The sequence below is a fragment of the Lepidochelys kempii genome, chromosome 1 (genome assembly GCF_965140285.1).
Source record: "Lepidochelys kempii isolate rLepKem1 chromosome 1, rLepKem1.hap1, whole genome shotgun sequence".
NCBI lineage: Eukaryota > Metazoa > Chordata > Testudines > Cheloniidae > Lepidochelys > Lepidochelys kempii.
In genome coordinates, this window is record NC_136380.1 from 48,811,397 (window position 1) to 48,826,195 (window position 14,799).

The 14,799-nt window shown below is 36.8% G+C and overlaps 1 protein-coding gene across 11 annotated transcripts in view; it reads left to right on the forward strand.

Moving 5' to 3' along the window:
• FRY (FRY microtubule binding protein) overlaps positions 1-14,799 on the forward strand; it is a 372,765-nt gene that overhangs the window by 181,193 nt on the left and 176,773 nt on the right. For all 11 annotated transcript variants that reach the window (XM_073341316.1, XM_073341299.2, XM_073341325.2 and 8 more), the window contains 5 exons: positions 6,257-6,396; positions 11,124-11,214; positions 11,617-11,696; positions 11,809-11,889; positions 13,833-14,001. In XM_073341316.1, coding sequence (XP_073197417.1) covers positions 6,257-6,396; positions 11,124-11,214; positions 11,617-11,696; positions 11,809-11,889; positions 13,833-14,001 — 561 coding nt within the window. The remainder of the gene's footprint in view (positions 1-6,256; positions 6,397-11,123; positions 11,215-11,616; positions 11,697-11,808; positions 11,890-13,832; positions 14,002-14,799) is intronic.

Here is a 14,799-nt window from a genome sequence, read left to right on the forward strand (position 1 = left end):
ATACTATCAACACATTTTCTTTCGTTTTCAGTTGAGCAGTATAATAAGACTTTTATGAAAAACTGTAGAAGTTGTAGCAAACTATCTAAAGCAAAGTTTCATTAAATTTATTTTTTCAAATTATGCCAAAATAAATATTAAGGAAGCATTTACATAAAGAGCATTTAATGCTCTATGAACACAGGGTTTAAACAAATCTGGGCTTGTGTAGCCCCGATATCCTTAAGCTGTACAGTATGTCGTTCATTTATGATGGAATAACATGATCATGCAACAAGAACATATTTGTACATCTGTACACTCCCTTTCAGCAACAGCACAGACCTAGAATTCATCTCACCGCTGGATTTGCTTCCCATAAATTAAGGAGTTGAGTAAGCAACATTCTGGCTAGACTTTCCTCCCTTCCTGTTCTGTGAGAACCAGGTCTTTGCAAATTCCACCCTTCCTTCCTGCCTTAAAAGAGCAATGACAGAAAGATTAAAAAAGCTATATTGACCTTTTATCCATATTAAAGACACCTACTCTAAATTTGCCAGTGAAAGTATGTCATGTGGGTATTTACAATGAATTACTTTGACTTTTTATGGTGAGTGAAATCATTATAACTGAGATTTGAAGAACAGCACTGACGCACACTACGGGGAATGTGCAGTTACACCTAATTCAGCTACATAGAGCTGAATTTTATGATTTAAGATATTTCTGTGTCAATTATGCATTTTTCCTTATGGGCACGACAGTTACCATGAAACACACAATTTTCCGAAAAGAGTATTAATCTTTCAAAATGAATTATCCACACATTGGTGTTAGCCTTCATAATTAACTATTAATAAATAACATTCAAGTAGTGTCCTTACAGGTGCTGCACTTCAAGTGTGCATATCCCCACATGCTTTTAATCAGAGATTTTAGTTATCTGTGTCCATTCCCTTCACATCTTCGTACCCTGCACTGAGGCTATCTAGCGCTGCTGTAACAGCCTTTCCTTCCCCAGTTGAAGGATTCTTAGTGTTTGCTTACTCAACAACTCTAAGGTGTATCAAAGCATTGAGGAACCTTTTCCCTCAAGGGAAAGACCTCACTCCAGCTTGGGATCTCAGTCTAATTTTCAGATGTCTCACAAGACCTCCCTTTGAACCAATGGCTACCTGCTCTTTACTGAACATGTCTATGAAGAGGCCTTTTTTGGTAGCCATCACATTAGCCCAAAGAGTCAGAGAAACTGGGGCCTTAATGGTAGACCCTCTTCAAGGACAAGATTCCTGTATGTCAGCATCCTAAATTCCTACGTAAGATGTCATCTGAGTTTCATTTTAATCAGTCCATTCATTTACCAGGTTCTTCCTCAAAAATCACATAATTCCAAACAGGAGGCTTCCTTCCATACCTCAGATGTCAGAAGAGTGTTGGCCTTCTATCTAGATAGAACCAAACCACTTTGGAGGTCTCCTGTTTGTTTCCATTGCAGAAAGATCTAAAGGATCCCCAGTCTCCACCCAGAGGCTATGAAGGTGGATAGCTGAGTGTGTTATTGCATGTTATGATGTGGCGAGCATTCAAACTCCTTCTAGGATATTAGTGCACTCTACAAGGTTGCAATCAACATCTATGGCATTACTTAAAGATGTTTCAGTATCTGAGATCTGCAGAGCCACTACACCATCTTCAGTACATACCTTCTCCAAGCACTATGCCTTGGTCCATGCCTCTAGATCCAATACATCAGCTGGCCATGCACTACTGTCTTCAGTTCTGGACCCGATTATGAAGATCCCTCTTCCCTGCAGAGATACTGCTTGGGAGTCATCTGATGTGGAGAACCCATAGGGACACTCCTCGAAGAAGAAGAAGTTACTCACCCTGTGCAGTAACGTAGTTCTTCAAAATGTGTGTCCCCAGGGGTGCTCCATTAACTGCCCTCCTTCCCCTCTGCTTCAGAGTTTCCTCTGTGGGACTTTGCAGTAGAGAGGGCTGAGAACAGTTCACTCACAAAGCCCTATGTAGCACTGGTGCGGGGCATGAGGACATGAAGGATGTATACACAGTCCGAACAGATATTGCTAACGAAAATCTCTGATTGAAAGCACCTGGGGCACACGGGCACTTGAAGTGAAGCACCCATAGGGAGACACATCTCAAAGAACTGCACAGGGTGAGTAACCACTCCTTTTCTTGCAGTGCATACAATATCTGAGAAGATCTAAACCCTTGTTTATTAAAAAGTAAATGAAAAAAATGTACTGAATTATTCATGTTTTCTTATACATCAGGCAGTAAAGTGGCTCTGAAAATGCCCATCAATGGAAGCTCCATGAGGTCTCTGTGTGATTGACGAGCACAAATTTAAAAAGGTGTGGCTTCTGTAAAAGGCTGCATTAGTTTTCCTCATCTGCCACGACTTCTCCATGCTGCATGCACATCAAAATCTGGTAGCTCTTATCCTGATAGCCTCAGACACTAATTTGGCAATGGTGAATGATGTAAAAAAGACTGGCAAGAACATACATAAGAGTCCCCAACTTTTGAGTAGGCAAGCTGTTTACTACTTTTTATTTGGCAGCTATGTCGGTCATCCCAGCAGACATTTAACAATATGTGCTGCTCATATGATCTAATACTAGAAAGTAATAATTATTAAACAACCATATACCATATGCCATATATAGCTCTCCAATGTAGGGTGGATAATTTCCAGACAGACACCATATGTAGTACACTGGGTAATATTAAACATACATATGTAATGGGAGAGAGCTCTCAATCACTTTTAAAAACTAAAGCTAAATTCCTCAAGAAATTTTCTGTAGTCTACACCATAACAGAGTTGAGCCAACAGCTTCAAATAAGATCAGCCTCACTCCTGAACCTTCACCAAAACTTGAAACAAAATTGACTCAACCATTTTAGGAGGTTTTCTTAAACGTGGTTGTCTTTTTCCATGTTTGCATTCCTCTGGGCTTCCATATTTTGGCTGGGATTAGGAGCGGACGTGCTTCACCCCCTTCACATAACACAAGAATTTGGGATCACCCTGTGAAATTAATAGGCAGTAAGCTTAAACAAAAGGAAGTACTTCTTTACACAATGCATAGTTAATATGTGGAACCCATGGGATGCTGTGAAGGTCAAAAGTATAACTGGGTTAAAAAATGTAGATAAGTTCACAGAGGATAGGTCCATCAATAGTTACTAGCCAAGATGGCCAGGGATGCAGCTTCATGCTCTGGATGTTCCTAAACTTCCAACTGCCAGAAGCTGGGACTGGATGACAGGGGTATGGATCATTCAAAACTGCCCTGTTCTGTTCATTCCCTCTGAAGCATCTGGAACTAGCCGCTGTCAGAAGACAAGATACTGGATGAGTAGGACCATTGGTTTGACGCAGTATGGTCATTCTTATGTTCTTACCCTGAAATCTGCGAGAGTTCTCATGAGATTTCCAGCCTGATGCTGCAGTACCAATAGGTCTAGATAACTCAGGTTAGGTACCAAAACTTTTGAATTTGTATTTGAATGGAACTTTTTGAGGCTTTCCCATTGCTTGTCATGAACTTTAAGTAACTTCTGGTGGTGAACCTTTTGTTCATACTTGAAATGAATAATATAAATCTGTTGAATCAGAGTTAGTAGTAAATGGGAGAAAGAAACTTCATTTGGAAGAGTATTTTGCCTTTTAGGGTTTAGCTTGGTTCTGCGGGGAATCATAAATAAAGAGCTCTGCAACTGATACTTCTTGATTCAGTTGGCAGAGTAGCTTTGGGTGCTCATTTATGTGGCATTATGACCTGGTGCCAACTTGAGCAGTACAGAAATCTATGAAAAAGTATGTAGTGAAAATATGTACTTGTTTTTTTAAAGTAGCTTTTCACTAAAAATACAAAAAAAGAGCAAGACATCAGCAGTACTACTAATATATCTCATGATTTTGTATTTGTAACTGTCTCACTTCCCATTGCACCCAGAATTTCCTTATCTTCCAGATCCCTCATAAAAAGTCACCTCTTCCACAAAGCTTTTGTGTGATGCTCATTAATGCTCATTAATGACGTGTCTGCCCTTTTTCATTTTTGGCCTCTTTCTGTGTATTGTATTTGGATGGATGATGTGTAAACTCTTTGAGGCAGGAACTTTGTCTTTTTACAGGTTCTTTAAAGGGTCATGTACATTTATAGTGCTATATTAATTAATAATAAACATTAATGGCAGCTATACTAGAAAAGAATGTGTTATAAACAACTGGGGTGAAAAACAGGTTTCTCTCTGGAGTGCATAGAAAACATAATTTAAATTTGCTTGCTGCTTTTCTGCTATATACATTTCCCAGTCTAGGTACTTTATTGTTATGAAGCATCACATCTTGTTACAGTATTTTTGATATGACAATTGATAGCCATTGAAATTATTAATTCAATGCAAAGTTGAATATGTTTGTGCAAGTTCTTATTTTTAAATTGAGAACAACATTTCCATGTTCCTACACCTTCCCTTCAAAAAAACTGAATCAAAAGGTATAATGGGTGCTCTGAAAATGGGATCTCTGCATGAGTTTTATACTCTGGCCCAACCAGTGTTATTTTAATTATTATTTATGAGTAACAAAAATTGGTGTGACACTCTGCAGAAATAACTTTTTCAAGCTTTAGAAAGTAAAATAAAATTGTCTAAGCTGTAATTTGATAGCATCCTGAATTGATAGTGATTAGCATTTTGAGCTGACAACATTGTTTATATCCTTTACGTGCTTATCTGAATGCTTATGCTTCAGGACTTTAGTATAATTTAATGCGAATTACTGTAATATTTTATCATTGAAGGCCCCTGACACAACACCAAATTACAATGTCTTCATACCAACTTCCAGTTATTGGTATCATATATCAAATAATAAAATGTGTTGAAACAGCTGGACTGAAATATATATGCTTTTCTAGAAAGAATAATACATTTGTAGAAATGTACTATTTTTACACAGGCAATAGGTATAATTTTTTTGTTTAACATGATTAAATTCTAGCCCATAAGTTCTAGTCCATGATGTCTGAATACAATTGCAAATAGTAATAATATTTAGCACTTTTCATCCTGAAAACATTTCACAAACGTTAAGCCTCGTAAGATGACTGTGAAGTAGGTTAGTTCTGCATCTAATAAAAAATCTGCAATTCTATAATGAAATAAATCAGAATTTAGGTTAAATTGCATTTCTGAATGAGTTGTGTCATTCCATAAAGGCTGTTATAAATTATTTTACTACAGTTTGGGAACAATGTTGTTAGGTTAGATGTTAGAATAGGAAATTTGACCTCCTTTGGTCTATTCCTGGCTTAGACACTGACACTCAATAGGCTTGAGCTTGCAAGACTTTCAGCTGTCAGGACTTGATCTAGCAAAGCACTTAACTAGATGCTTAACTTAAGCATGTGGGTATCCTAACGGAGTTAATGGCACTACTCACACATTTTAAGGTAAGCACATGCGTCACTGCTTTTTTGGGCCAGGGCCAGAGTGCTCATCACTTTGCATGTCCTCTGGCTTCTGGCAAATCACAATGTCTAGGTTCAGCAATTCATCCATCTGTAAAATGGACATATATCCTTACCTTGGAAGATGTTCAGACACCATGGCGGGGAACATGGTATAAAAACTTAGGCCTAGTCTACACTACAAACTTAGAGCGACACCAGATGCTTTATGTGGACCTAATAATCTATGCATCTGCACTATTAGGTCCCTTCTGCCGACCTAACTCGCCTGTTACGTCAACTTAATTACTCCACCTCCACAAGAGGCATATCGCTTAATTCAGCGTTGATGGGTCAACAGAGAGGCAGTGTAGACGCAGCGTGTGTAAGTCACCTGAATTGGCCTCCACGAGGTGTCCCGCAATGGTCTGCTGTGACTGCTCTGGTGATCATTTTCAACTCCACAGCACAGCAGCCAGGTATACAGGAAACAGCCCCTTCCCTCTTAAAGATTCTTCCCAAGGTGTTGCAAGATGTAATTAATGTTTTTAATGCACTTTGATATTAGATGAAAGGCACTATAAAAGTGCAAACCATTTTACAGTTCTGTTTGTATGTGTGTGTGGATAAAGAACATTAAGGCGCATTGCTGGTGGTAAAAATAAAAAATTCAAACAGAGATAAAAACAAGAAAGAGCAAGTTTAACCTTTAAGTATGAACTTACAGCCCTGTTTGAAGGAGAAGATAAAGCACGAATACTATCTGAATTATTATGTTTTTCCCATAGGTAATAAGCTCAATGAGCTCTCTTTCAGAGTATTGCCTACCCTCTATTCTGCGCACTCTTTTTGATTGGTATAAAAGGCAAAATGGCATAGAAGATGAATCTCATGAATACAGACCAAGAACAAGCACTAAATCCAAAAGGTACACTCTTGAATAAGCATAATTTAGATTCTAAGATGTAATGTATTACATTTAAGCATTCAGCTTCTGTTATACTTTTTATTTAAGTGGCTTTTCAGGCACAGAAATTTTGGAAAACAGGAATTTCAGGAAAATTCTGGTATTGGGTGACATTTCTGAATCAAGTTTTTGTATATCAATTTGAATAATCACTTTTTAGCTGAATAATCAAAACAAATGTCTAAATATTTAAAGGGCACTGTCAAGATTCTTGGGCTCTAAATACTACCTACCTGTATTATAACATACAACCATTTTATTCTTCACATCAAGTTTATAGGAGTCCACCCCCAGGCCACCTGAAGAAGGAGTCCAATATTCTTACAATTAAAATTATGCTCCTGGATGATCCCATATCAACCAGAGTATTGGTCCTTCCCACCATTTTGAATGTTGTGAATGCCGTTTAAATAGTGCTTTTCATCTATTGTGTCCGTCTGCTTTACTCTTGTGAGAAGGTACTGTACTGACAATAATCTCCAAGCACATCAGAGAGCAGGATTCTTATAGAGTTAGTATGCTGCTTGTTCACAGGAATAGAACAGATGTGTTAAGTAACAGTAAAAAACACTCCGGGTTGCATACTTGCTTTCTCATATACATATACCAAAACACTGCAAAGAGCTCACTTGGAAAGCTCTAGCACAGTGGTCTTCAACCTTTCCAGACTACTGTACCCCTCTCAGGAGTCTGATTTGTCTTGCATACCCCAAGTTTCACCTCACTTAAAAACTACTTGCTTACAAAATCAGATATAAAAATACAAAAGTGTCACAGCACACTATTGCTGAAAAATTACTTATAAAATATATCAATTGAAATATAAGAATGGTACCTATATTTCAGTGTATAGTGTATAGAGTGGTAAAAACAAGTCATTGTATGAAATTTTATTTTGTACAGACTTCGCTAGTGCTTTTTATGTAGCCTGTTGTAAAACTAGGCAAATACCTAGATGAATTGATGTACCCCCTGGAAGACCTCTGTGTACCTCCAGGGGTACACATACACCTGATTGAGAACCATTGCTCTAGCAAATATTAACCTGATCCCAAATAAGTAATATATGATATTGTATGTTAATGTTTTATTGTAACTTTGCCTCAATGAAGTTTCAAAACAAAAAAAAAACAACAACCCAACAGTGCTACCTAAACCTCATACGATGTAATTGATTCTTGTGTTTTAGGGAACTAGATAATAGCCTGTATCTGAGGTCTGCTCTTAGCAGAGATTTTTTTAGAGAGTTTTTAGTACAATTTTATTCTTTGAAAACTACAACTGCTTGAAAAGTGGCCAATAATTACTGAAGTCAATTGGAGCTGTGTGGGGCCTACTAGAACTTTAGTTCATCAATGAGGGTATAAGATTAGCATTTCATTTCATAGATTTTTATGAAAAATACACTTGATTTTCTCAGATTATTGTAGACTAGCAGACAAGATCGCACATCCCTTATACTCATCCTAATCAAGGAAAGCACTAAGCACATGGTTAATTTTAAGCACAAGTAGCCTACTAGAAGTCAGTGAGATTATTCATGTACATGAGAACTGTACTGAACTTTACTGTTTTCTCAGAAAAATATCCTTCTTAAATTAGTGGGAGTTTTGACTGAGAAAGGATACAGGATTAGACCTCTGGGGATTAATAGCCATACACTTAAAAGTTCAATTTTTCTCATGACAACTTTAAAACTGAGCAAACAATCAACGTTCACCTGAAGATTATTTAGATTGGAACATTTCTTGTACATGTTTTATATAGCATCCAGCATACAGTTAGCATTAATAAATAATGAAAGTAGAAAGCTAAGGAAGATATAGAAAGAGGATGCTGGCTGCTTGTGGATTCTCAACCAGCTGAAGGCTAAAAAAGACAGATAATGTCTGGTTTATTATCCAATCAGATGTTGGAACAGTCAACATCAAATAAGCATGCTAACTTGGATTTTTTACTCACTTCCTAGGTGTCCAAAAATTCAGTTTCATGTTATTTTAAACCTGCTGTTTAAACCTACTTTCATGTTATATTAAACCTACTTTTTACCCTATTGTGCGAACAATTAACTGCACATGGGGGAATGAACTGGTATACAATAGCTGTCACATAAATGAAAGTTGAAAGAGACCCATTAATCCTCCCATATGTTCTAAATACCTCTTCACCCCACATCATACTACATCAAACCACTCAAAAACAAATGTGTTGTTTTTAATTATGTTTTATTTTTAATTATACTTTACAATATCCTTTAAATCCTTTTAATTATCCTTTAAAAAGTGGAGGTTAAATCCTATTAAGGAAAACAGAAAGGAGCATAAACTTTGGCAAGTGAACTGTAAAAATATAATTAGGAAGGCCAAAAAATAATTTGAAGAACAGCTAGCCAAAGACTCAAAAGTAATAACAAAAATTAAAGTATATCAGAAGCAGGAAACCTGCTAAAGAACCAGTGGGGCCACTGCACGATCAAGATGCTAACGGAGCACTCAAGGACGATAAGGCCATTGCAGAAAAACTAAATGAATTATTTTTGCATCGGTCTTCATGGTTGAGGATGTGAGGGAGATTCCCAAACCTGAGCTATGCTTTTTAGGTGACAAATCTGAGGAACTGTCCCAGATTGAGGTGTCATTAGAGGAGATTTTCTAACAAACTGATAAATTAAACAGTAATAAGTCACTAGGACCAGATGGTATTCACCCAAGAGTTCTGAAGGAACTCAAATATGAAATTGCATAACTACTAACTGTGGTATGTAACCTATCATTTAAATCAGCTTCTGTACCAAATGATTGGAGGATAGCTAATGTGATGTCAATTTTTTAAAAAGGCTCCAGAGACGATCCCGGCAATTACAGGCCAATAAGCCTCACTTCAGTACCAGGCAAATTGGTTGAAACTACAGTAAAGAACAGAATTATCAGACACATAGATGAACACGATTTGTTGGGAAGAGTCAACATGGTTTTTGTAAAGGAAAATCGTGCCTCACCAATCTACTAGGATTCTTTGAGGGTGCCAACAAGCATGTGGACAAGGGTGATCCAGTGGATATAGTATATTTAGATTTTCAGAAATCCTTTGACAAGGTCCTTCACCAAACACTCTTAAGCAAAGTAATCTGTCATGGCCCCCAGCCAACCTGCCCCTCACCCGAGGTCTCGTCCCCTTTCCCCCACCGAAGACCCCGGGGCCAAGCTGGGAAGGGCAAGCAGGGCTTCAGGGAGGAGCATGGGTGGGGCCAGGCCAGGCTGTTTGGGTAGGCATAGCCTCTCCCAGCCTATGCAATGCACCACCCATGCATGAATCAGTAACTGGTTGAAAGACAGGAAACAAAGGGTAGGACTAAATGGTCAGTTTTCAGAATGGAGAGAGGATTACTGGTTCGGTTCATTCCCTCTGAAGCATCTGGCATTGGCCATTGTCGGAAGACAGGATACCAGGCTAGATGGACCATTGATCCATTGACCCGGTATGGACATTCTTATGTTCTTTTGTATTTATTTATAAAAAATCCTGCAAGGTCACCTCTGTAACTAGAGGGCATTTAGATATTCATGTCTGGTTACTAGGCCAGCTTGAAGATTTTCTGTTTTGGGGAACTTGATTACAATTGAAGCAAAAATCAGTAGTGATTATAAAATATAATCTGTTGCTGTTGATGCTACTAGGCTTTTTTTTTTTAGTTCTAATGCTATCTGACCGGAATATGAAAAAGATACTGAATTTCACCAGGCCAAACAAATCTTTTCTGAAAATAATCTTTAAAACATTGTCTGAGGCTCCTTCAAGTCTCATTTTCTTGTCACTGACTAAAAATTATTCATCAACATTATGAATATATACTTTTGGTGCCCAAATTTTAGTACAGAACTTTAGTCAGTATGACACAGTAAACTATAATTCAACCCTAGTTAAATGTAGAGGCCAAAATTTTCAAAATTGAGTGTAAAGTTAGCCAATTAAATACATATTTGGTCAACGGTCTTTGACCTCAGCAGGATTTATTAGTACTCAGACCTCTGAAACCCAGGCCTATGATTTAGGTGTCTAACTATGGATTTAGATGCCTGACTTTAGGTACCCATGTTTAAAAAATGTATCTCAATGGGAGCTGCTGGGTGTTCAGCACTCTAAACAGTGAAGCAAGCACCTTCATCTGGATTTGGGAATCTAACTTCAGGCTCCTATTTTTGAAAATCTTGACCTAAAATAATTTCTGACTAGTACAACACTCTAATACTGTTTCCACCTTTAAAACCATTGATTATTTAATAAACAGTGACATCGAGAGTGAGATCGAAATACAAAATCCACTCTCTAGATTTCAGTTCAGCATCACTCAATTAGAGCATAAAAAGAGAAAATGGAGTACCTGAGTGTTGAGGGAGAAGGAGCCAACATGGGTCTCTGGAGCTGGAAACAGAGAGAGAGGAAGTGAAGGGAGGGCATGTCGACTTCTGAAAATAGATGAATGTGACAGGTCTGTTGTTCTATTTATCCTAGATTTTAAGAGACTGTCATTGTACGGCCTTTCATTTTTTAATTCAGAATTACAGTTTGAAAAACTGGAACTAAAACCCAATTTATGATTATTTGAATACTTATAATTTATGCAGACTTATTATAAAAAATATGACACATGTCTCACTACTGTTTTATTTCTTGTTTTGATTTTGCAGTGATGAACAGCAGCGAGACTATCTAATGGAAAGAAGAGATTTAGCCATTGATTTTATTTTTTCTTTAGTATTAATAGAAGTTTTGAAACAGGTATGGGATCCTTAAAATAAATGATTCTTTAAGAAGTAAATGATTGTGAAGTACAGTATTTCATCTCTCAGGCTAATTTTCAAATTATTATTAATTTATATTTATAACATAAATAGGCTAACACAAAAATGGTTTCTAAACCAACTGTTTGTTTATTCTGTCCTCTCTTCCCACATATGGGAAACATCTTATTGAACTTAGTATTAATATAGACTTCATTTTGCCATATTTTTCAGAGATGAAATATTTCTTTTCAGTACTAAGCCGTCTTTATATTTTTAGCCCTTTTTCAGCTCGTATAATATTTATTCAGGGACGATATACAAAAATAATATTGGCACTGAAGTATGAAGCATAAACTTTAATATTCACATGCCAGTTATGTTTTATTTGTACTTTCAGATTCCACTTCATCCTGTCATAGACAGTTTGGTACATGATGTTATTAACTTGGCTTTCAAGCACTTTAAATATAAAGAAGGGTAAGGCTCTTTCCCACAAAAAACACAAAAAGAATTGCTTGCTGAATTGTTTAATAAAATTGTACTAGTTAAAGCAGGGTGCTTTCTCAACCATCTAATTATTTCTTGCTAGGTACCTTGGTCCTAACACTGGAAATATGCACATTGTTGCAGACCTGTATGCAGAAGTAATAGGTGTGCTAGCACAAGCTAAGTAAGTATACGAAAATACATTGCCTACTGGAAATCTGAGAGATTTTCATTTTATCATTCTGGAAACATGGGTATTTTGATATTCTTTATTTTACAGTTTAAAGAAACTGTAAATCATTTCACCTGAGCACTCTGTTCTCCAAAATGTTTCATCGCACGGGAGCCTATGGAATCACAGAAGGTGCAGACTGGGCTTCTGCATCCAGTCGAGCAATTCTAGCTACATTCAACCAGACTACAACAGCTTTAGTTTTCATCACAGATGCTCTCTGTGGAAAGCCTACAGGGATGGAGAGACCTAATTTGAATGAATCTTTCTACTATGTGCCATTCTTTTCCTAACTTGGCAAAGCTAAAAATGACCCATACCCAGTCACAGAAACATTTTTTAAAATGTTTTAAATGTTCACTTTTAAATGTTCACAGCCTAAAGGGATGGAGAGACCTAATTTGAATGAGTCTTTTTACTATGTGCCATTCTTTCCCTAACTTGGCAAAGCTAAAAATGACCCATACCCAGTCATGGAAACATTTTTTAAATGTTCACAATTATTGCAGTTTAGAACTAAATTTAAGTGGTGCATTTTTTGGAGATTATACTAACGTCATAAAGATAATTTTGGGACCTGCTGCTATTTTGTCAAAAAATGGTCAAAGTTATTTTTAGGTTGAAATGAACATGAATGAAGCAAAATATTGGTTAGTTTAATAACCTTAAAGTTGCAAGTTGTTTTTTTCTCTTTTTCCATTCCCTTTTTTAACATATTATTTTTTTATATTGCTAGTTCTTTTATTTATCTTTTGTTTCTGTCCATTTTTTATATTGTTCTTTGTTAATATACATTGTTATTAATTATATTAGAGTCAGGGAACTGTTTGTGGAAGCAGGCCCCACACTTAGTGTTTGCAGGACTGGGCTCCGATCCGATGAAGTGAGCTGTAACTCACAAAAGCTTATGCTCAAATACATTTCTTAGTCTCTAAGGTGCCACAAGTACTCCTTTTCTTTTTGCGGATACAGACTAACACGGCTGCTACTCTGAAACCTGTAAAGTTGCAGTTTCCCAGTGTATGTCAAATAATACCACCACCTTCTAAAACATATTGGTATAGTGGATGCCATTAAAAAATCAGCATTTACCATCAGTTACTTACTACCCTGTAAATATCTGAGAAACCACAGTATTTTCTTACACTTGGAATAGAAATTATCTCTGGTACCTAAGATACTGTGGTGTTGTAACAACTATCAGGAAAACCTGAAGGCTAGCACAACCTATCTGAACATTTTTATGGTTATCATTTGAACATTTTCCTTTGAAAACTTGGCACATGCTTGCAATAAAAATATCTTTCATCCTGGATTTTCAAAAAAGTATGAGGATTTATTTTATGGTAGAGTTATCTTATGTATAAAAAGAAGCACAGTGAATTAAAATTTGGAAAGCACATTAGATGCAGTAATGTGAGAGGTCTAAGATCAGGCAACAAGAATTTTTCTCATTCTCCAAGCTTATGGGGACTGAGAATGTTGTGGAAACAGTACACTCAGCCTTTGGGAGGAAGGGGAGCATTTTGCATTGCTCTTGATCTGCCCATCCTGTCAATCTAGCTTTAATGTTTACAGGCACTAAGGGAGTTATGTTCAGCCATCTTTGACCATAAAGATGTGGCAACTTAATGAAGAGGTTTTGAAGAGGGAACTACTGGGAAAATGTTGGGGATGAGAGAGGGAGGCATCTCAGAGGACAGTGCACACACACAGATACCCTAAGTAAAAAAAACACACCTAGTAAGATATATTAAAACTCAAATAATGATTAATTATAGAATAAAAGAGATATAATATATCTCTTTTATTGTTTCTCTTCTAGGTACCTTACAATACATGTCAAATCTTACTACCAGTCTATTGTTTTGTAACTAACCAGTATGATTTCATAGATTTCCTGCTGTGAAGAAGAAATTCATGGCAGAATTAAAAGAGCTGCGGCATAAAGAGCAAAGCCCATACGTGGTTCAAAGCATTATCAGTCTAATAATGGGGATGAAATTCTTTCGCGTTAAGATGTATCCCGTGGAGGACTTTGAAGCCTCTCTTCAGTTTATGCAGGTAACATTCTTTGATGTAGACCCCACTTGGGCTGTCTTAAACAGTTTAACTTGCCAAATTATATCATGCTCTAAAAGGTGGGGGAAATCATATTAGAATATGAAAAAAAATCCTCATTTGTTGGTCCTTAATGCGCAAAGGACACGATTCCTAAAAGATTAGCTTACATGTGGGTATCTTTATTCCTTTTCCCTGTGGGCATTTTTTGTGACAGATGGACACATTGGCAGTCGCCATTCATTTTTGTTAAAATCCTATTAAAAATACATGCTTTTTTACTGGCCTCTGTATGGAGACTAGCTGAGTGAAGATTTCTCATAGATAAAAATCAATATACCCTATGGTCATGTTAGGTGTCCTAAAGTAAGTATTTGAAATATTAATACAAATATATTTTTTGTTTTCTATAAAACCTAAATAGCAACTGCATAAGTCTTATTTTGGCAAAATGCTTTATATCATATTTAGCAACATAGAAACAATCTCTTTTTCCTCTTCTCTTTGGAGCAGCACACCCAAAGTCCATATTGGTTATGTTTCCATGTGTGCAGCCACATTCATGAATGCTGACATATTGTCATATAAGTTTTACGGAGGTGTCATGTTGCATGATTTTGTGTGTGTGAAATGTACATTGGTGGTATGAATAAATGGTAGTGTTTTCTGATAGTACAGTGCTATTGGGGCCCATTCTTGCTCCCTTTGAACGCAATGGCAAAATTCCCATTTAATGGAAGCAGGACTCGAATCTATCTAGATTTTTGAACTGTAGTCATCACCATACTATCTGTGTGCCAA